Below are 23,021 nucleotides of genomic sequence, written 5' to 3'. Positions count from 1 at the left end.
AGATATAATGAAAAGGAACCACCATTGACTGCTAAAGAATAATAAATGCAAACTGATTCCAATAAGAATGTCATTTTTAACCATAATGACACTTTTAACTTGGGTTCCCTTTCACCTTCAGGACACAGTTATTTTTATTGTCATTATTCTTCCTGCATGTTTTTATAAGCTGAATTTTTCTCCAGACTGCTAGAATTATTGTAATTTTCATTTAAGTCATTACAGTCCCCCTCAAAGGGCTAAGAATGCAAGAACAGCTCCTTGGGATGTGTTCACCACAGACGTACAGCTGCTATCTACATTCCGCGATGAATCAGATTCTCGGAATGTTAGCTGGTTGATTGCAAATGTAAAGAAAGCCAAGAAATGGTAATGGCGGTGGTCTATCAATAATGGCAACAGAATACATGCTCAGAAACGGCTCGAGATTTATTCAAAGTGCCTCAGTTGTTGGATACTCAAAATTGAGACACTTGTAATCACTAGTCTCTGTTGAAAATTTAAGCCAATGGTTTTTAAAACCTGTATTAAATACATCAATACAAAGCAAGTGGAGGAGAAGGAGAATCCAAGTACAGTTTGGAAGCATTCCCAGATTCCGAAAACATTTCGGCCATGTCCACATTACCTGGAAGATCGACCCACCTAGGATCGATCTTCTGTGGTTCGATTTTGTGTGCCTGGTAGGGACATGCAAAGTCGACCTATCGGGTCGGCAGTTGACCCCTGTACTCCTCACTATTGCAAGCAGTAAAGGAGGTCGATGGGAGAAATTCTCCTATTGACCTTCCTCAGTGACCACGCACACTTCTAAGCAAGCACGTTTGTTAAAGTGAAAGTATTACACACAAAATTTATTATAAACAATACAAGAACCTACAAACACACTAATAAGCTCAACAGAGATCACTCCAACCCCAGACAGGGTTCCACCAGGCAGTCAGTTTCTGCAAACCCAAAAAGGTGTTTTCCACTGGTTATAAAGTTCAGAAATGCCTAGGCTCAGAACAAGCAGCTTTGTGAATCTGTGATTTTTCTTCTTCACTCAATCTGGGTCTTTCATCCTTGGAGACTGTGAATAAGTAACGAGTCAAACAATGGGCTTCTCCTCAAGGCATAGCTTCAAAAGGTTTGGTTCAGAGGTGGGGAATTGGCACTCCCTCTCCTCAGATATTCCCTAGGAAGGTAGCTGTTTATTACAGAAGTTCCCTCTTCTCTGTGGTCCGTGATTTTGAAATGGCCCTGTGGACATCATAACACTTCCCAGGGTCTTACATCAGTCCTGACTCATCCTTAGGGAAATCAATACAATCCTACAACAACACAAACAGCTGTATTGTTTAAACTCCTAAGACACTTAAACTCAAGTCATTAAGGTCTTTCCAAGATACTGAGGAAACTGTCAATCACGTTTTAGCTTGGTCTCTGTCACAGATTGCCGATTAATTTTATTTTTGAGTCCTACAACAAAATGTGCAGGAATTCCACAGTGGTGGTCCCTTACAAGGGGTTAATAGCTCCAGATAATGGCCATCTATCTATCGCAGTGTTTCCCAAATGATGTTCTGTGGAACCCCGGGATTCCACAACAAAATTCCATTACAACAGCTGACTCCTCTGCTGCTCCCTGCCCTCATGCCACTGAAACAGTAGAACTAAATTTAATTGGTTTAACGGCTGGCAGGGAAGTGGGAAGGGTTCAGCCATTAAACCAATTGAATTTAGTTCCATTATTACAGCAGTGGAAGGGCAGGGAGCCACAGAGAGCCCCTCACTTGCTCCACTGTCTGAGCAGTCACACCCCACCGGTGGATGTGGCTCCACTCACCCCGGCCAGCAGAACAACTCCACACCAGCCTTCCTTCTGCTGGCGGTATTTGGCTGCCCAGCGTAGGCTCCCCAGCCAGCAGCATGGATGAGTTAGTGCCAGGAGCCGGTTTGAGGCTGAGGTGGGTTAATCCTGGGGGATGGGGGACAGGTTTGGGGCTGAGATGAGTTAAGCCTGGGGATGAGGGTGTTGCGGGATGGGATGTAAAGCGTGGTGATAGGGGAGCAGATTTGGGGGCTGAGGCAGGTAAAGCCTGGAGATGGGGGGTGGGTTGGGAAGCTGATGGGGTACAGCCTGGGAATGGGGTTCTGCAAAATTCTTCTGATTTTAATAGGTCTTCCTGGCCAAATAAAATTGGGAAACACTGGTCTATCTGATGCTAGTTTAAAATTTTGCTTGTGTAATGCTATAGGTATTATACGGAAAGCTTTTTAACTGTTTCTATTGGCATGTCAACTGGAATATCTCCTATTCAGAGCACTGTTTGTGCATCGATATCATTGATCATGTCAGCAGAGCTCAAGGAACAGACTTTCCTATTCGACTTGTGTGTTCTCTACTAGCTGTTTGGCCTTAGAGCATTAGAGCACAGAACATGAGAAATGCTTTTATGGAAACAGAGTTAAGAACAAAGTAAATCCAGAAGATATTATTCTTCAGACTATAATGATTGTGACAGTCAGGCCTGATGGCTACCACAGAGTTGGGGAAGGCGGGTATGTTGGACCCAGATTAAACAGGTCCCTTTTCCCTGGGGCAAGCTAACAGGGGCTACCACAGACCAATCAAATCACTGTGAGTCAGTCAGAAATTTGCTAAAACCAGTTATGACAGACTAATCAGGATACCTGAAGCCAGCTAAGAACTTGCTTGTACTGGTCAAATACTTCCCTCCAATTAGTTCAGAGCGTGCAAGGAGTTAGGGGAAGAAGGCGTGCTGTTGGAGGACCAGGAGGGACAAACTCTACCATGTACCAGGAGGAAGGCCCTGTGGTAAGCCTAAAGAAGGTGCTGGGAAGGGACTGTGGGGAAGTGGTCCATGGAATCATAGCTGTCATGCAGCTAGCTTTGCAGACATTGCAGACAGCTGCTGTCCACAGGGTCGCTGGGCTGGAACCTGGAGAAGATGGGTCAGTAGACCTGGACAGTGAGACATACCAGCAGGGAAGAATGACTTTGGAGAGGGGTAACAGCAACGAAGGGTCCTGTGGCACCTTATAGACTAACAGAAAAGTTTTGAGCATGAGCTTTCGTGAGCACAGACTTACTTCATCATCACTTCAGACCAGTATCTGATGAAGTGAGTCTGTCCTCACGAAAGCTCATGCTCAAAACTTTTCTGTTAGTCTATAAGGTGCCACAGGACCCTTCGTTGCTGTTACAGATCCAGACTAACACGGCTACCCCTCCAATATTTGGAGAGGGGTATGGCCTGTCCACAACCCACTAAGGGGCAGCAGAGAGTGAGCAATCTGCCCAAAGGGGTGGAACCCACCAAGGCAGAGAAGGAGGTTGGTCTCTCACACACACACACACACACACACACACAATGTTAAATCCAGTCAGAATGGATTTCCTCTACTGCACTAGAGGTCTGGGAAAGAAAAGTAAAAGATTAACGGTGCACAAGGGAAAAATGCTAATAATAATTAGATCAACTGTTGTAAAATCTGCTACTGCAATAATGCATTCACTGGAAATTCTATTATCTGTTTTCTTTGCATAAAATACAGTATTTAATGCTCATCTGATTTGTGAAAAGGGATTATCTGGTCTGTCATGAATATGAAAGGTTTGTAAAGCAGCTTTCAAAGTGGCTTTGACAAGTGAACAGAGGCAACTGAGCTGCACTGAATCTGCCCGCCACTGCCGAACCATGAGTTCCATGAGCCCAGGAGCAAAATAACATTTCAGCACTCCTCTAGGTTGGAGGTTTCTGCTGCCTGTGGCTGCCGCTCACCCTAATGCGCTCTGATCCACCATGGCAGAAATAGACTGAAACTGAAAATACAATCAGTGTCAATGGAAAGGCCTTTCTTGGCCACACACAATTATTTTCAGTGTTCGGGAGGAAACACTTGCTGGATGTGTACAGTGAACGATCATTCGGCCTTACAGATGTCTATTTTGAAAGATAGAGGTGCCCTGTCCCTGTCCTTTCTAATGAAGGGATTATTGCCATTGGTATTGTCAGCTCTGATAACTTAGCCTGCTTCGCCTCTGTAGCCACTGAGCTATTCAGAGAGACACAAATCACATTTGCACTAGTTGATGCAATTGGCTTCTGCCAAATCCACTTTAAGCAATGACACGCAGGGCCTTTGTTCTTTTCAGGAACTACTGTAATTCAGAGAAGTGGGAGATGGCAGGAGAACAAGGCTGGAATTAGGTGCTGCCTGTGGCTCAGTGGACTGTCAGGTGGGGAATGGTACCAAAGCTGTCTTCGGAACTAGTATGAAATACCTCCGCCTCAGAGCTCGGAGGAGATAGGAGCATCAGCAATCCACAGATATTTCAGAAAAAGGCACGAGCATGTTCGCAAGCCAAGCCACATAGATTAGCCAGGAACTTCCTCTCTAACACAGGAGAAAGTGAAGATCCATCAGACCCATACTCAGAGAGGAAGAGTGGTGGGGAGGCTGCTAGTTCAGGGGTGGGCAAGATCTGGACCGTGGGTTACTCAAAGCAGCCGGCTGCTCCCTGTGGCTCTCTGTGCTGCGGAGGTGGGAGAGTGTCATGCACTGCCCCACTCCAGCAAAACCTCACAGCCAGAGTCTCTCTCTAGCACTGCATGTCAACTCATTTGCAGACCCTGCACCCCACCCCAAAGCCATAACCCTCTTCTGCACCCCACCCCTCCTCTCAGGTCGCCACTCCAAACCTCTGCGCCCTCCTCTCCCCTGTTGCATGTTACCACTCCCTCGCAGACACTGTACCCACTCCTATATCCCTTCCCCAAGCCAGAACCTTCTCCTGCACAGACCACCTCCTGGACCCAGCAACCCAATACCCTGCCCCTGGCCACAACCCCCTCATTCACCTAAATTCTGTCTCACACCCCACACGCTCTCGTGCACTCCAGTCCTTACCCCAGGCTCCTTTTTGCACTCAGCCTCGATCCCAGACCACACACTACTGCCACAAAAAATCATGGCGCTAAACCTCTTACCAAAACCTTGGTGTGCCCTCCCCACATCAAAAATATTGCCCACCCCATGCTATCTAGTGCCCATGCGCTTCCTGCAGGTGTGGCCCATGACGCCAAAAGACACAGAATCACAGAATCAGAATCACAGGGCTGGAAGGGACCTCAGGAGGTCATCTAGTCCAGCCCCCTGCTTCAAGCAGGATCAACCCCCACTAAGTCATCCCAGCCAGGACTTAAAAACCTCCAGGGATAGAGAATCCACCACCTCTCTAGGCAACGCATTCCAATGCTTCACCACCCGCCTGGTGAAGTAGTTTTTCCTAATATCTAACCTACACCTCCGCCTATTCAACTTCAGACCATTACTGCTTGTTCTGCCATCTGACACCACTGAGAACAGTTTCTCACCCTCCTTTTTAGAGCTCCCGTTCAGGAAGTTGAAGGCTGCTATTAAATCACCTCTGAGTCTTCTCTTCTGTAAACTAAACAAGCCCAAATCCCTCAGCCTCTCCTCATAGGTCTTGTGCTCCAGACCCTTAATCATTTTTGTTGCCCTTTGCTGAACCTGCTCCAGCAAATCCACATCCTTTTTATACTGGGGGGCCCAAAACTGGACACAATATTCCAGATACAGCAACGAAGGGTCCTGTGGCACCTTATAGACTAACAGAAAAGTTTTGAGCATGAGCTTTCGTGAGCACAGACTCACTTCATCAGATGCTGGTCTTGGAAATCTGCAGGGCCAGGTATATACAAGGCTACAAGGGCACATTGTTCACTCATATCCAGCCTTTCATCCACCATAACCCTGAGGTCCCTTTCCATCATACTGCTGCTGAGCCAGTTAGTCCCCAGCCTGTAACAAAGCTTGGGATTCTTCTGCTCCAGGTGCAGGACTCTACACTTCTCCTTATTGAACTGTATCAGATTTCTTTTGGCCCAGTCCTCCAATTTATCCAGGTCCCTCTGGATTCTCTCTCTACCCTCCAACGAATCTACCTCCCCCACTAGTTTTGTGTCATCCGCAAACTTGCTGAGGGTGCAATCCAGTCCCTCATCCAGGTCATTAATAAAGATGTCGAATAACACCAGCCCCAGAACCAAGCCTTGTGGCACTCCACTGAAACAGACTGCCATCCAGATATTGAGCCATTGACCACTACCCGTTGGGCCCGACCATCAAGCCAGCTTTCTATCCATCTTATAGTCCAAGGATCCAATCCATATTTCCTTAACTTGTGGACAAGAATGTTGTGGGAGACTGTATCAAAAGCCTTGCTGAAGTCAAGGTATATCACATCCACTGACTTCCCCACGTCCACAGAGCTTGTTACCTCGTCATAGAAGCTAATCAGATTGGTCAGGCAGGACTTGCCCCTGGTGAATCCATGTTGGCTACTTTTGATCACTTTCCTCTCTTCCAAGTGCTCCAAAACAGATTCCTTGAGGTTTCCCTCCATTACCTTCCCAGGGATTGAGGTTAGGCTGATGGGTCTATAGTTCCCTGCATTGTCCTTCTTTCCTTTTTTAAAGATGGGCACTACGTTTGCCTTCTTCCAGTCATCCAGTATCTCCCCTGATCTCCAAGAGTCTTCAAGGATAATGGCCAAAGGTTCAGCAATGACCTCTGCCAATGCCCTCAGTACCCTGGGGTGCATTAAATCCAGACCCATGGACTTGTGCACATCTAGTTTTTCTAGATAGCTCAGAACTTGTTCCTTCCCCACAGATGGCTGCCCTCCACCTTCCCATACTGCACCGTCTAGGACAATCATGTGGAAGTTGACTTTGTCCATGAAGACTGACCACCAGGAGTGTGGAAATGTGGTATTTTTAACCTCAAATTATAAAGGGAGAGGCCAAGTTTTCAGAACAGGCTTTTCTCTTCCTAATCTAGCTGGCTTCTTCGGTTAAGCCACTGTGCTGGTAGTAACAGTCCTGCCCACAGGAGGCCAAAGAGGGCAGCTGAACAAGAGCCCAGAACTCTAGCCACCACTGCCGCCACTACTTTGGTGGTAGCAGCAGCCAGAGCTCCAGGCTCCTTTGAATGGCCTCCTCTGTGCTGCTCCACTCCTCCTGCACAGCTCTTAGGGATGGAGAAGGCCTAGTGCTGTGTTCCAAGCAGCACTAAGGACTGTGTGCCCTAGGCCCTTCCTCTTCTACCCTTTCCAGGGGCAGGGAGCCTGGTTGCCCTCCCACCTTGCCCCAGGGCCCGCAGTGGTTGTCAGCCCCACTGGGTGGCAATGTTCAGCCAGTCTTGAACTGCAATGGAAATTGGCTAGTAAGAAAGAGAAGTCACAGAAGACTGAGGGAGTAAAATGGGAACTTTTTGAACAATCACTGTGGCCTTCCTATTCGGAAGACCCAGGGGACCCATGTCAAATGGGAGTAACACAATGGTGAATCAGGCCCACCGTTCAGGAGCATTTAGTTAAGATGACTTTGAGGAAGGGATGTACCGAATATTTCACCCAGGTTACTCGGGTCTTGCAGTGCAGCCCAGCTCAGCCCAGCCAGTTAGGACAGCTCCAGTATCTTGGGATGTACTTGCACAGAGCAAAACATATCAGGCTCCTTCTTTACCTAGGAGTCAGAGGAGCAAAATCTCACCCAGGCTAAAAGAGGATCATCCCAAAGAAGTCAAGGAGAAGATGGAGGTGGCTTTATACGAGCTTGAGCATCCACTCACCCTAAATAATCTCTGTGGCAAAACTAAAATAGAAATGAAATACAATTTTATTAAGTGAGCTCCCTGTCTGATCAGATTCAGATGCTTAGCTTTCCACTGCTGTCAAACCTGTAACCTCAGACAACCAAATGCAATGGGATTAGACACAAAATCTCAGCCTGACAGTTGATTTTCTTTCATCTCAGATTAGACAATTATTTGTGCTTAGAGCCATTTCCATCTCATTAGGCTCCATTTTGTGGGAGAAAAGAATCACTTGGGCTTTACTGCATCAGGGAGACAAGATAGGATAGTGAACAATTAGAGTTAAGATGCCCTCTTTTTTTGTTGCCTAATTAATGAAAAAGACATTGTCTGTACAGTTGAGTGCGTCATCCCTCGTTACATACCCAACGTTCTGTGATTAAGTCAGTCATTTTGTGGCTGATAGGCTAGTGTTACCCAACAAATGAAGGCTCTGTCTTTGCTTAGCTAATTAGAAAAATTAAAGAAACTAACCATGGCTGTGTTGGAACTCTGCAAAAGGGGAGAAATCACCACTTTGGCTAATTAAGTGCAACACTTGGCGGTACTGGAGACATGTCAAAAAGAGAGGCCACATTCCTTAAAACACAGGAATCAAATTCATTCATCTATGAATACATTATGTGCATCTTTACTTGTTGTCCTAGCTCAGGTCTGCAGATGTGCCTCTGCACTGGGGAGTAAAGGAAAATGTCACCCTCTTCCTCTTCTGCACAAGCAATTCATATTAGTACTGGTATGAGAGTAAAGTAACTTCCATGGGGCCATTCTGTACCAGTCTATTGGGGTGAGCAAGGAAAATGTAGATCCTCTCCTTGAGCCAATAGCATGTCTAACACAGCAGCAGAACTGGTCTGAAGCAGGAAGAAGAAAAGCAGGGACCAGATCATGACTTTGAGCCACACTGCAGTCCCTGAGTTAGCCCTGGGATAGCACAACTACACACTTCCCATTGGGGAAAGCCACAAGCAACCCCTTAGCTTGTAATCCATTTTAGTAACTGTTGAGCAGCATTTGGGCTGCAAGCTCTTTGGGGCCTGGATCAATAAGAGCACTAACAGATGGAGCACTTAAATAACATACCATTCTTTTTTAATATGCTATGGCTCAAAATTGGATAGCCATATGTAAGATCCAATAGCACTGTTATAATCAAGGATCCTAATCCTGAAATTTGATCCACATGTACAATCCCTTACACGCGTGACCCTCCCACTGGAGTCTAGACCAGGGTATGTATACCTTTGCCTAGATCCCCCTTCCGCAGTTCCAGAAGCCGCTAAGGAAATAGAGAATTAATTATTGACCTTCTTCCCCAACAGGCTCAGCCAGACAAAATGGTGTTGGTTCAGTAATGCTGGACACAGAAAGGAAGCATGCAAGTCTAGTTAAAACCTTCAGTGATATATATGCAGAGCTTAACCTTGTGTAATGCTGACAGACCAGGGTTGCTGGGCCCAGAGACAGAACCTGTGAGCATAGGGTCTAAAGCCCTGCACTCTACCACATGAGCTAAGGGCCAGCTGGTTCTCAGCTGAGACTGTAGAGCAGAGGCTTCACTCACCCCAGATAAGGTCTCAATGCCTCTGGGTACTACATGCTTCCCTGGGCTGAGGAAGCACATCTCAAGCTTCTGAGACCTTCCAGCAGCTCTTCCCAGCCAATGCACCAGTTGTGGTGCTGACAGACCTGGGTTGCCAGCCTAGGGATAGCGCCTGTGAGCATAGGGTCTAAAGCCCTATGCTCTACCACATGAGCTGAAGGCCAACGGGCTCTCAGCCAAGGCTGTGGAGCAGAGACTTCACTCACCCCAGATGAGGTCCCAGTGCCTCTGGGTACTACACTTGTCTAAAAGCTCTTCTGTGCAATAATTGCAGTGTGCTAGAGGCTCAAGTTTAGGGCAGGCAAAGGGGGAGAGTTGCCTGAGGGCCCAGTGATTTTAAGGGGCCTGGGACTCCAACCCACTGTTGCTACTGTGAAAGTGACAGCAGCTGGAGCCCCGTACTCTTTAAACTGCTGTGAGAGCTCCACGCACCATGTGTGGCTCTGAGGGCTGGGGAGTCTACCGCTGTGGGCTGGGCAGCCCCCCCCCGCCCCTTCCACCTGAGGCCACACCCCTTCCAGAGGTACAGAGCAGCACTGCCTCCCCCTACAGCTTGCCCTGGGGCCCGCAAAAGCTGTCAGCCCCGTTGCGCCAGTTACTCTAGTTAAGGATGAAAATTTCATCCTGTTTGGTCTCGTCGTCACTGCAAAATTAACTCGAGCTAGAACCTGAATGTCGCCTTGACCGGAATCCTGTCCACACACAAACCTGTAAGTTGATTGCAGCAGTGCTTTTAAATGTCTTCAGCTGACCGGTCCACCACGGCTTATAGGCCACAGATAGAGTTAACATCACAACTCCTCAGCTGTATAGCACTACTCTGCACAGTTATTTCCCAGCATGACTATTCCCAGTTGAGCAAGGCTAACTCGAGAGGAGTTAACAGGCCAGTAGATAAGTTAGCCCTGCGATAAGCACACATCTGTAGCTGTGAAGAACACTCGGCACTACCCTAACACTGTTCCAATTGAAGTCAATGCGTTAGAACAACGCTCAATGGTTTTGAAAAAACACCCTAGCTGGATGCGAGAGTAACACAGCTAACCTGACATTCAAGCATTTCCACCTGACAGCCAATGTGTACGTGTCCACTGCTACTTTCCTGAACTGCCCAGCATTTTACTGGAATAAGCCAAGAATATTGTAGGATTTCAACCACTGTAGTGTCCACATTGTAACAAATCTTTGGCTACTGAGGTCTTCATGAGATTGGAGCAAACGCTGGAGGAAAAACAAAACAAACACCCATTCCTCTTCCCAATACCCACTCAGTTTTTTAAAGCAGTTGCCTTCAGCCAGCCTCCCCATCCCCCAAGTGCCTTACGCTTTGCTGTTAATTCACATATACAAGTCATTCACGTAGTAGCACAACCATCCATTCAGGAAACCGCAACAATACTAAGGCTACGTCTATACTAGGTTAAGAAGGTTGACCACAGATACACAATTCTAGCTATTCCAACTGCATAGCTAAAATTGACCCATCTGCGCTCGGCTAACTTGTTTGTCTATATAGGGGAAGGTCAATGGGAGAGTTTTTCCCTTTGACCTTCCTTACTCCTCGAATCTTGCAAGGAGTACAAGGGTCAACTGCAACCCTTGAGAACTCAATTTCATGCATCCATACTATATGCATGAAATTGAAACCTGGAAGATTGACCCTGAGCAGGTTGATCTTCCACGGTAGTGCAGATGTAGCCTAAGCAAGAAATGTGATCGGTCACAAATAAGCAACACAGCTTGTACTTCACATGGTCAAGATAGATGGTAGAAAGCCCTATATTTAGATTACCCAACTCTTTCACTACAACATTTTTTTTGTATCTTTTCTTTGAGATGTTCTCATCCCCCCAGTATGTGCCACAGGCCACTGATATTTGTCAGACTACGCCAGATCTTTTCTGTGTCCTGTGAAACTCCTTTATGGCTTTGTTGAGACAGAACTATTAAAATTTGCCATTTGCCTAGCCCATTCTTTCCTCTCTCAGGAAGCGTTGGTAGAATGAAAAAATAATAATGGAACAAGAAATTTCTAAGGCCAATCAGGTGCCATTTCCAAAACCACTAGAGCACTTACAACTTAACAGCAACATTAGGGCTTAAACTCAGACCCTCCTGCTCCCAAAGCACATGACTTTACCACTTGAACTAAAGGAGAAATGCACATGAATTCTGTATTGGTCCTATATATAAGCACTTCTGATTGTACCCAGTAGAAGGCAAAAGTGAGCACACATACTGGTCAACTTATTAGAGCAAGAATGCACAAAGTGGGGGGCAGATCCCCCGGCCTGGGCATGAAATTTTGTAGTAGGGGAGCAGATGATCAGCTGCTGAGTCTCAGACTCATCTGTCTCATTAAAAACATATAAATATGTTACCATTTTCATGCGTGTGGATTCACATGTATATGCCAATAAATAAAGCTTTTACATTCCACAGACTTATTTTCTTACACATGCCCAGAGGGCATAACTGAAATTTCCATTGGTTGGAATTATATTAGACCTGTTGAGGGGCCCTGCTAATTGCAGGGATGAAAAGTGGGGCCCAACATAAAAGAGCCTGCTCATCCCTGTATTAGAGCACCTTCCAGCACAGATTGGCATTAGAAAACAAGTACAACTTTAAACATCACAGAGCACAATACACTGGTAAATGCTTCCCAAATTTTATTGTTTCTAAGAGTTGTTTTTCACAGGCTGGTATGCTTATTTGGTTACATGGGGGTTTTTTTCTGTTTTGTTTACAAGCACTGCTCAGAGTGATCATTCTTCTCCAATACACATAGGAGCTAAATCCCAGCATTTATCAAATATCAATAGTATAATACAGCAATTAAAGAACCAACTGCACGGAAAATTGAAACGTAAGAAATAGAGAGAGAAAAATCTCAAAGACAAACAGGCATGAAGACAGAGGGACATAATTTAAAGCTTCATCTGGATTTATCACAAGGCTCCCTCCTGCTCCACCATATGCCCTTCCCCCCGCATTTTCTTACATGGAAAATATAGGGAATGACTGAATAGACACTGTTAAGATGAGGGGAGCACCAGATCTCAGCTCCTGCTGCCTCTGAAAATTCACGTCAGTGAGAGTTGAGTGGGGATTGCAGCGTTCAGACTCTGATGTGTACCCTCAGAACAGAAGGATTAGCTGTTGGATATTTATCAGAGAGGCAGCCATGTTAGTCTGTATCTTCAAGAACAGCAAGAAGTCCTGTGGCATCTTATAGACTAACAGATATTTTGGGGCGTAAGTTTTCGTGGGCAAAGACCCGCTTCATCAGATGCATGAGTGGTTTCAGAGGGGTATTTAAAGAGTGGGGTCCCAGTAAAAGGGAGGGCCAGAGCTGACAAGGTCTATTCAGCAAGGTGGAAGTGGCCCATTATCAGTAGTATATATCAAAAGAGGAAAAAACAAGGCGGATCAGACAGGGGGATGTGGCCCATTGTCAGAGTCTAATGGGGAGATATTAACACCCAGGGCTCAGACTCATTATAATAGCCCTACTTATTACATGCAGCATCAAACATAATCCCTGCATTTCTGTTTACCAAATTTCATGACATTAGGAGGAGCTCCTGCATGGTGGAATCATCAACATTGAAGTTCTCTTAGATATCAGATTAAAAAAGCAGTCCAGTAGCACTTGAAAGACTAGCAAAATAATACATTTATAATAATTTATAACCAAATAAATTATTGTCTTAGTCTAAAGTGCTACTGGACTGCTTTTTTCTTTTGATAATATATAGACTAGCACAGCTTTCTCTCTGTTACTATTCAACATGCAAGGCACTAGCTATCAAATTATTTAACATCACTCGCGGTCCAAGGAAGGGCTGTTTGGTGACAGAAACAACTTTCAAGCTCTCCCTGACAATAAATATTTAACTAAATAAATATCAGTAAAATATTTCCTTGCACACCTGGTCTCTCCAATGTCCTAGGACTGAAGTAGCTACAACTACACTGCACACAAAATTCTAGTAAGTCTAATGTGCTAGTGTCACAGATGGTACCATGCTACTTTGGAAATACACTAAGTCAAGTTTCAGTATACAGCTGGTCAAGAAAACAGGAAGAAAGTTATCTGTTTTGTCAAAGCCTGAAATACTTTTACTTGCAAATCTAGAACAGATTCAATAACATTCACAACCTTCAAGTGCCAATTTACACACAGTCACAGAACTGCTCCTTTGGCAGCGCAAAGCCATTTCATGCTCATTCCCGAGTATGTTTATCTTTTGGGGACAAAAGAACATCCCTGAGGTTCATAGCTCCCCCACCACATATCCACCTCTTCTCCCTTGCCATGCTGCTGTAGCAGAGATCAGCAAAAGCATGAGAGCTGCTGGCACTGTATTCTCAAGGAGGGTCCCGTGTCTTCAGACTTCACTCATCGCTTACACTGAAATATCCTGAATCTGATGACTTTCCAGGTCTACCTTTCCCCCCAGCCATTTGAAGATGGGGAGGCGGCTTGTAGGAACGGGGAATTGGGAGGGAAATGGAGGAATTTGGTCAGTTCTCAAACTGGTACATTTAGAACCCAGGTGTTCAACCAGCTCTGAACCACTAGCCACTATATCCACAAGATTTTATTGTGAAAATATATAATAGCCACCATCTATTCTTCTGAAAACAAGTATGTTTTCAGAATAACATGGCTAGTTCACTACAATAGTTAGTGGCTACTACTATGGCAAACTAGAGGCATTATTCTGAAAACATATTTATTGGTCAAACCAACTGGACACACTCAACTGGCCAAAGAGCCGCATGTGGCTCGCGGCTAATATGTCAGACACCACAGATTTATAATGTACTTGTAAGGAGTCTCAAAAGTGACTAGCTTGGCACCCTTCCCACCCCTTAATTCTGTACATCAGCAGTTCCCAACCTTTTCTGTAGAGCGGCACTCTCCAATGAGACCAAGAATTCCACAGCACACCCACTTTCTTCAGCTGAATCGATTGCTCACGAACATCACAGTTACTTACATTTACTACGGTTACAGGCTTACTAGAGAGGTTTGCAACACAGTAGTGCCTACAACAAGCTAAACAAGGATCAAATGCATTCGTGTTTCAAACCCATCACAGAATGCACAATCTTAGACAGAGAGCACAGACATGTTTTCAAAATCTGCTCAACACCATGCTGGGGGTGATGGGTAAAAGAGTAACCACTGAAAGCAGCTCCTCTCCCTGCCAGTCTGTGGAGCCAGGACCCAGCATTTAAAGCTGTCCCAGCTCCAGCAAGCTCTCACCCTCCATCACCACAGCAAGGAGTGGGGTTGGGCTCCCCACCAGCCCATTCAGACCAGGAAACGACATTTCAGAGCCGCCGGAAGGGGGAAATTGACGAACCCTGCACCAGCTGGGGCTCAAGCAGCAAGGCTTTCATCAATACCACCCCCCCACACACACATGCATTGTGGCTCTGCAAAGAGCCACAGGGAGGGGAAACTGATGAGATTTCATGGCACACTGTTTGAAAACCACTACTATGCATCATAGTCAGTCAATGATTTAGTTACCGTTTGCTCACTGCTGTGCGCTCAGGAGAGATACTCACATCCTGGGACTTAGAAGCATTGGCTGGGAACAAAGCCTGGACTTCCAGCCATCAGGAGACCCTTAAGAATTGCTGCTTGAGACTGACCAAAGCAAAGCTCAACTGGATTTTATTTTCAAGCCTAAACAAACTTGCTTCTCCCCACAGTTAAACCCTTGGTTACTTTTGGTACTTGCTGCATTTGGATTTTCCTGACTCATCACATGTTGTTTCTTTGTCCTTCAAAGCCACTGGGTCATTTGCTACAGACTCTTTTCCCTTGTCAGTCTTGTCTTCTTTGTTCTTTTCACTGGGGGAGAACTGAATTATTTGATAGCCAGAGAGCCTAGTTTCTGTGTCCATTTGACCCAGCTGTCTTGACAGCTTCTTATTTTCTCATAACATGTTCTTCCCCTTTGGCCTTATGGACCAAATTAGATTAAGTATTTCTCTGGAATCATTTCACTTTGAGAGCTGAAAATTCAGACCTGCCAGTTTTGGGTCACTCTTTGTTTCCTTCTCATTACATTTTCCTTGACCTCCTCCTCTTCCCTTTATTACTTTGGGACCATACAGGCAACTACAGTACAAGTCACTTGTTTCTCACTTGATTGTTCCACCCTGGGGAAGTGTCAGGTAGGCTTTGAGGTTGTATAATAAAAATAAACCTGGACTGCTAGCTCCTTAATTATTTTTAACTTAGAGTTGTTTTCACACTCAAGCAAGCGTCTTCCAAGGAGAAGTTACTAATAGTGACCTCAGCAGGACAGTGGTATTGCCAAATTCAAATGTTCAAAAAAAAAATCACAAGTCGGTTCTCAATCAAGAAATTGGATTAAAAAAACAGATCACGAGATTAAAAAATAATATGTATGGGTTTGTTTTTATTTGTCATGTCTGAGCCTGTGAAGTGAATTTGGATCACCATTTAAGCTTTTCTCTGCAACTGCAAGAGCTAATAACTGGTTGAAAACAAAAGCTGAGGTTGTCACTGAATCACGTGATTCCAGGAGACATTAAAGAAAAACTTAAACTATCATGAGATGTGTGATAAAATTGTGAGTCGTGGCCATAGCTGGACAGCCCTTCATGATTTTTGTTCAGTCTTTGGAATTCATTTAATAGGATGCTTAATCATAATGGAACGCAATAGGGGATTTGATTATTTGAGGAATATTATAACACTCAAAGTATTAAAAAGACAGAACACAATTACTCATACTAGCATTTGCTCAGGACACCACAGCTGACAGTCACAACAGAGAGAGCAACAGTTGAATAAGCATAGAGGTCCACATCATGACCTTGGGAATACCAGTATAGCCCCACTACTATTGTCACTGAAGCTACATGGGATTTATATCAGCTGAGAAACTGAACTATGCCATCATAATTCACAAGGCTTTGCTACATCAACAGTGGGGCACATCAGGAGTGCAGTATAGAGAAGCTTGTGCTGCTCCTGCTTCCTGTGCTGTACCTAGAGCAGCCTAAACCAAACAATCCGGCATTACACCTGCATTTCACCCTTTCTAAGATGACTTCTGTTTATGGGACTGAGAGCTCTGAGCTCTAACAGCCTTTCAAATAGATGGCACAATACATAGTAGACAAGCATGTGGAAGAAGGAGTAACCAGAAAGGCCTTGAGGAGCAATTTAGACCCATTGCTAACATTTGTACAGGTTACACTGCCAAAAACCAGCACTCTATGGTCCAGCAACATCCTGCATCTGGCAGGACCAGAGCCCATTAGAGGCCAGGGCAGAAACTGAAGCTGAGCCTTAGAGAGGACAGGGGCCAGGGCACTGGGGGGCCAGAGTTGGAGTGGGCCGGAACCCTGCTGCAGCCTGGGGGAGTCCAGTTCAGGGCTGGAGCAGCATGTGGGGCAGACCGGAGTACTGGGAAGGTGGGGCCAGGAGTGGAACCCCATGTGTGGGGTGGACTGGAGCCCCGCTGCAGCCATGGAGCCCTAGGCCAGGGCTGAAACCCAGAATACAGGGCAATCTGGAGTCCCATGGCAGCCCTGAGGAGCACAGGGCTGGGGCTTGAGCCCCACAGCAGCAACACAGGGGCTGAGGCCAGAGCTGGAACTCTGCAGGACTAGGGCCAGAGCTCCCCAGCAGCAGGGGGCCAGAGCCCTGCGGCAGCATGGGCCAACACAACAGGGAGCCCCACAGCAGGCCTTGGCCATCCAGGAAACACCAGGTGGGCAAGGAGGGTGGTGGTGGTGATGGGGGAGCTGAAGCCGGCACTTTGGGGCCCATGGCATGGTCCAGAAAATTCTCTTATTCAGGACTGGTCAGCTCCTGACCATGCCAGACCAGGGAGGTGCAACCTGTAACTGCAGAAGTCAAATGAAAATTACAGTGATGGCAACAGCATGATTTGCTACCGTAAGATGCATCCCGGGTTGCATGGACTCCCCATAACACAAGAGTGACGGGACATCAGCAAAGCAGGGCTTTCACTAAGCTTCTAGAAAAAGCAGGCAGCTTTTTTTTTATAAATGAGTGAACTCCTTCCACACCTGGTTTTCCTTATCAGCAGGTATCACACATGTGTTCAGGTTGTTGAGAGTGAGACTTTTTTTAAATGGCTAGTTAACCTCAGACGGAAGAGAGATGAATGATCGCAGGACTCTGCAGCCCAGGGAGCTCTTAGACAAAGTGGATGAGGAGAAGCTATATGGGAATATGTCTACACTGCATCTGGGAACAAGCCTCCCAGCCCAGCCCCACAGATGTGTTAGAGGGGCTCACCTGAATGTGCTAACATTAGCTATGCAGGTGTTGCTGCTCAAGCCCAAGATGTCAAAGCAACATCTAGACCACCACTCCTCAAGTGCTAGCATGAGTCTGCAGACCTGGGCTGGACGGCTCACTTCCAGATGCAGCATAGAGACATAACATTCTTTCACTGCACCTTCATCCAATAAGTACTAATTAATATGCCAGCAACACCTCCGCTGAGCAGGCAGATTGCTTTAAAATGACCATGACGCTTGCAAACCGATTTCAATGCTAGAAGATTGATTTACATCACCTAGCCTGCCTCCAAAATCACCATTTTGTCACTGTGCTTTGAAAATAATAAATCCCAGAGCAACGGAACAGCAACGTAAACATGAGTGAATATTAAACTGCAGACATTTCCAAATTTTTGGGCAATGACCTTCTTCTAATCCTCAAGAACAAAAGCCATGGCAGAGTGAGAAATTTGAAAAGTGCCTTTCCACACACCAAAGACAAAATGAGAGGAGAATTTACCTTTGTTTGAACCACAGCCTGTCAAGTGTCCACTGCTGTGTAATGCATTATTTAATTAAAGCAGCTGCCTTCTCTCAGCAAGACATCTGTGTCTCTTGTTAGATGCTCTGGAGCTTGGAAGCCTTGCAGCTAAGGAAGTGCTGTGAAGCTGAGAGGTTAACTCACCTGTTTGCGGTCAGACACGGACTTCTCATTAGCCAAGGTGCTGAAAGTTGTGGTCTGAAAAACAGAGCGTAAAACACCCATTAACCCTGACTAAATATTCCCTGCACAGCAAACACAAAGCTGTCCCCTCTCCGGTGCTGACTGCCAATGCTTCAAGTCTAGTTCAGTGGCTCTCAACCTATCCAGAGCACTGTACACCTTTCAGGAGTTTCAACTGTCTCCCATTCCTGTAAGTTACACCTCACTGAAGCAACTTGCTTACAAAATTAGACATCCAAATGCAAAAGTGTCACAACAGCACACTGACTTTCTCCTTTCATCATGTCATTATGAATCAATCGGAAGATAATATTGTATAATATTTCCGTGTATCCTATACAGAGAACAAACAAAAAAAAAACATATGAAATTTTAGCTTCGACTTTCTTTGCTAGGGCTTTTTATGTAGCATGTTGTAAAACTAGGCAAATATCTAGATGCGCTGAGAAGACTTCTGCATACCAAAGGGGTACGTGTACCCTGCTCTACTCTTCCAATTGATGTGTCCTCCAATGTTCAGTAAGGGCCAGATTCCTCCCCCTTTTACTCCTGGGGAATAGCATCTTTCAACACAAATAGCTTCACCCACTTCCATAGGGCTAGTCAGCAGACTTTCTCCAAGCAATGCATTTAATCATGTAAATATTCACTCGCAACTCCAGTTCGTAGCTCCAACATTCAGAACATTCATTCTTGGGAAGGATCCCACCACCAGCTTGCCCCTTCCATGGGCGACTCTGGAGTCCATCTCATCTGGGACTAATTTAATCCGGAGGGCACAAGGGCCACACCAGCAAAGAAGCATGGGACTGAACCCATGGGTGTGGGGAGGGATGGCTCCTTCCAGCTCCACCAAGGTGCAGGAAGCTGGGAACTGGGCAGCAGTCATGAGGGTAGGCTCCTGGCTCCCTGCGCCTCGGGGAGCTGGGAAGAAGGCAGCAGCCACCACACCTCCCTGCTTACCCAGGCCTCAGGGAGCCAGGAAGGAGGCAGCAACTGCCGATGCTCCTCCTGGCTCCCCCTAGACACAGGGAGCTGGGCGGCAGCCATGTGGGTGGGTTCCCGGCACCCCAAGGCATGGGGAGCTGGGAGCCGGTCAGCAGCCATGTTGGGGAGCTGGGAGCTGGACCCAATGGCAAGTGCCAGGTGCAGCTACACCGGTCTGGCTCCCAGCTCCTGCCAGCCACCAGGAGCCAGGCACAGCTACGTGGACCTGGCTCCCACGAGCAGCGGGAACCAGGCGGCAGCAGCTCCCCCTGCAAATATGGGGCAATTAGCCCTGTTCTGAAAATAAATTGGGATGCTTTCCTGGTTCCTGAAATACTGGGCTGTCCCACCAGGAACAGGATGGATGGTCACCCTCCAGATGTACCCTGGCCATATGATCTTCACACTCTGAGATGTAAAGTAGTCACAGGTTAGAAGCTGACTTCAGACTCCCTGAAACAGGACAGTGATTCAGAGGGAAGCTTGTTAAAAATCCCCCAAGTTCTTTTTCGGAAAAGCCCATAAAGAATTCTCATTATACTCAAAAATATCTCTTCCTCCTCTCCATCCAAAGAAATTAGAGCAACGGTTGCCCAACATTCTCTACCAGCACACCTGACATCAAAAGTATCACACAAAGATAGCCTCGTATTTCCATTTGTGTTGTGTATGTCACTGTGATGTCACTGAGCTTTGCAGAGAACACAGGAACACTCAAATTATACGGAGGTAATTTTACTACAAGGCAGCACTGGTTATATTTTTGGAAAAGCCAGCTACATCCTTCTCAGAATGCATGAGGGTGTCAGCAGAATCTCTAAAGATGTAGGACAACCTAATCCTACGTGGCAGCACAATTTGACTTAATATTCTGAGAGCTTGGCTTCTCACTCTATGCCTCACTCTGGCCAGAAGGGGTTAAAGCAGGCTGGAAGGAGGGAGCCTTTCAGAAGGGGGCTTAAAACAACCCCTTCCCTGAAGAGCACCATTGTCTAGAGAAGACCAACAAAGCTTAGAAGACAATTATCAAAAGATGCAAACAGAAGGTGGGGAATTGATGCGCAGAACAATTAAGTGACTTGCTCAAGGTCAAACAGGCAGTCAGTGATTGAGCTGGGAACTTAACGCAGCTCTACCGATTCCCAATCCACCATCTTAATTACCCAGCCATCCTTCCTCACACCATAGCTGCTAATGTAATAAATTAAAGAGCAGTTCAAGGGAAGCAGAACACAAACCCCAGGAGAACCAGCTCTTTTTGATGGCAAACACTGTCCTGTAACTTCCAGACAAATGTTATAAAGCAGTTAGATGGAAGCTAGAAATCAGTAACTGTCCATGAATGCAAAGTGCAGGATGTGTGCAAACAAATCATTTTACAGCCAGAACTGTAGAAGTTTTGAAGCCACATTTAAGTCCATTTTTTGAATCTGAAGGTGCCTACACCTTGTGCTGGCTCTATCCATGGGGATTTGTTTTCACCTGTGAGCTTAGGCTGCGGCAAAGCAATACAGGTTAAAGAATTCTGCATTTACAAAGCCCTCCAGTGGGCGTTGGTGAGGGATGTGCTGTTTAGAGCACAGAAACGGAAATGGAATAGTTGTGGTTCATATCCAAGTCCTTAGACCATGACTGGCCAATAATTTTGATGGGGGGGGCCACACCAAGATTTTGGTAAGTGGTCAAGACCTGCACTTTCCTGTGGAGGGGCTGCAGGGTCTGGGATGGAGGCTGGGTGCAGAAGAAAGCTTGAGGTATGGGCCTGGGGTGCAGGAGAGGGTGCGGGTCTGAGAGGGAGTTTGGGTGAAGGAGGCGGTTGTGACCTGGGGCAAGGGACTGGGGAGGTGGAATGGGTTCAGGAGAGGATTCTGACCTGGGGAAGGGGGGCAGGAGGGAGCTGCGACCTGGGACAGAAGGCAAGGTGCAGAGAATGTGGGTAGTGACCTGGGAAAGGGCATTGAGGGTGGGGGTGGGGTGCCAGAGACATGTACTGGCCCAGAGGTGTTTATTTAGGCAGCTCCCAGTCAGCAGCTCAGCAGAACTCCAATGCAGGCTCCCTATCTGCTGCACATGCAGGCTGCTTAAAACAGCACATGCTCCCTTCATGTATGTCTCCCATTGGCCAGAAAGCGGGCCACATTGTCTAGACAGACCTGCCAGCTGTTTTGAGCAGCCTCAGGTTGCAGCAGTCAGAGCACCTGCCTCAGGGTCCCAGCAGGGTGGCCCATGGCTCAGATCAAAATGGCTTGGCATGCCAGATCCAGCCTGTGGGCTTTATCTTGTCCAACTCTGCCTGAGGCAGATATACCATCAGGCTGAGGAAGTGCCAAGGCATTCTGATGAATGATAAACCTCCCTGAAAGTTAAGGAAAGTATAATAATCTTTTTCCCATATCTTCACTCTACCCCTGCAATGCTGCTTTGACTCACCCCATTGCTCATATGAGCACGACGGGACATGAATCATGGGCTTATGACAGAGCATAACATTGTTTTGTGAAATAATTTGCAACAGTAGGACCGAGCAAAGCAAGGGAGGTCTAATGTGTCCCAGGGACTGAATTTTGCCTTCACTCTGACGATCAGGACCTGCCACAAAATGCTCTAAAAACTTTTTGCAATCATCTTTATTCCTACTTATTCCAGGCCAGCTTGGAACAATCACCACTCTAGAACAGTGGTGTCCAATAGAAATTCAAGGATCACCACTGTCGCCCTCCTCAAAATAAATGCCCTCCTCAAAATAAATGCCGTCTCCCCTCCCCGAGAGACAACCCCCACCCCCACCTATGCAAACTGCAGTGACTCATCAGAGCTGCCACCAGTGGAGCTGCCAGGCCAGAGCCGCGCAAGCTGAGCTGGGCCGTGGCCACCATGCCAGGGCAAGAGCTGCAGGAGGAACCACTGCTGCCATGTGCTTGTCTCCCCAAGTGGTAAGGCATGTGCAGGGAGCAGGCGGAGGGCATTCCATGTGTATCTCCCCAGACCATGCTGTCCAGTTCACCACAGCTTGGGAGTGGCGAGCATATTGGACACCCCAGCTCTAGACTCATATACTCAAAACAGTCTAAAAATCATACTCTGTGTATAACTGATAAGAGTTTAATGCTTTCCTGGGATTTGTGAATACTGGAAATTTCAATTAGTCAAGTGAAAAGCATTTAAATGTGTCAGCAGGATTTATATTTCCAACTCACGATCATCTTCTGCATTCAGTTAATGGAGCACTCACGTAATTAAAAGGAAAACTCATGTGACCAAATGCAATCCATAGAAAAAAGAATTCTACACATCACTTCAGTGAATGCTAAACGCATCCATTAGCTCACCTAATCAAGACAATATTTGCTCAGTTGAGATGAGCTACGAATCTATGAGTTCAAGAGACAGGTTAGCCTTGGGATAGTCAATAGGTAGCCCATGGGCCAAATCCAAACCACCAAACACTTTTGAATGGATCACAAAAATCTTAGCTTATTATTAGGAGTTATTTTGATTATCATTATTGTTTTCTCTGGAATTTGAGCCCTGACTACACCTGGATGAAGAAATTTGAACCTTGAAAAAAATTACTACGTCTAAGTTAGCCTATGGAACAGAAATCAAGTAAAAATCAGCATCTTTTCTGTATTGTTTTGGAGCTGTTTGAACAAATATGTTGCTTACAGTGGTTAGAATGTAGCCACATCCAACTTCTGTACTGTC

The 23,021-nt window shown here is 46.2% G+C and overlaps 1 protein-coding gene across 1 annotated transcript in view; it reads right to left on the bottom strand.

Moving 5' to 3' along the window:
* The window catches only part of RASGEF1B (RasGEF domain family member 1B), a 321,568-nt gene that overhangs the window by 215,675 nt on the left and 82,872 nt on the right, over window positions 1–23,021 (bottom strand). Inside the window, exon 3 of the mRNA XM_074993742.1 lies at window positions 18,291–18,344. Within this exon, the coding sequence (XP_074849843.1) occupies window positions 18,291–18,344 (54 nt within the window). The remainder of the gene's footprint in view (window positions 1–18,290; window positions 18,345–23,021) is intronic.

The sequence above is a fragment of the Carettochelys insculpta genome, chromosome 4 (genome assembly GCF_033958435.1).
Source record: "Carettochelys insculpta isolate YL-2023 chromosome 4, ASM3395843v1, whole genome shotgun sequence".
Taxonomy (NCBI): Eukaryota; Metazoa; Chordata; order Testudines; family Carettochelyidae; genus Carettochelys; species Carettochelys insculpta.
Note: the sequence above shows the minus strand (reverse complement) of the source record. Positions and strands in the feature narration are given on the sequence as shown.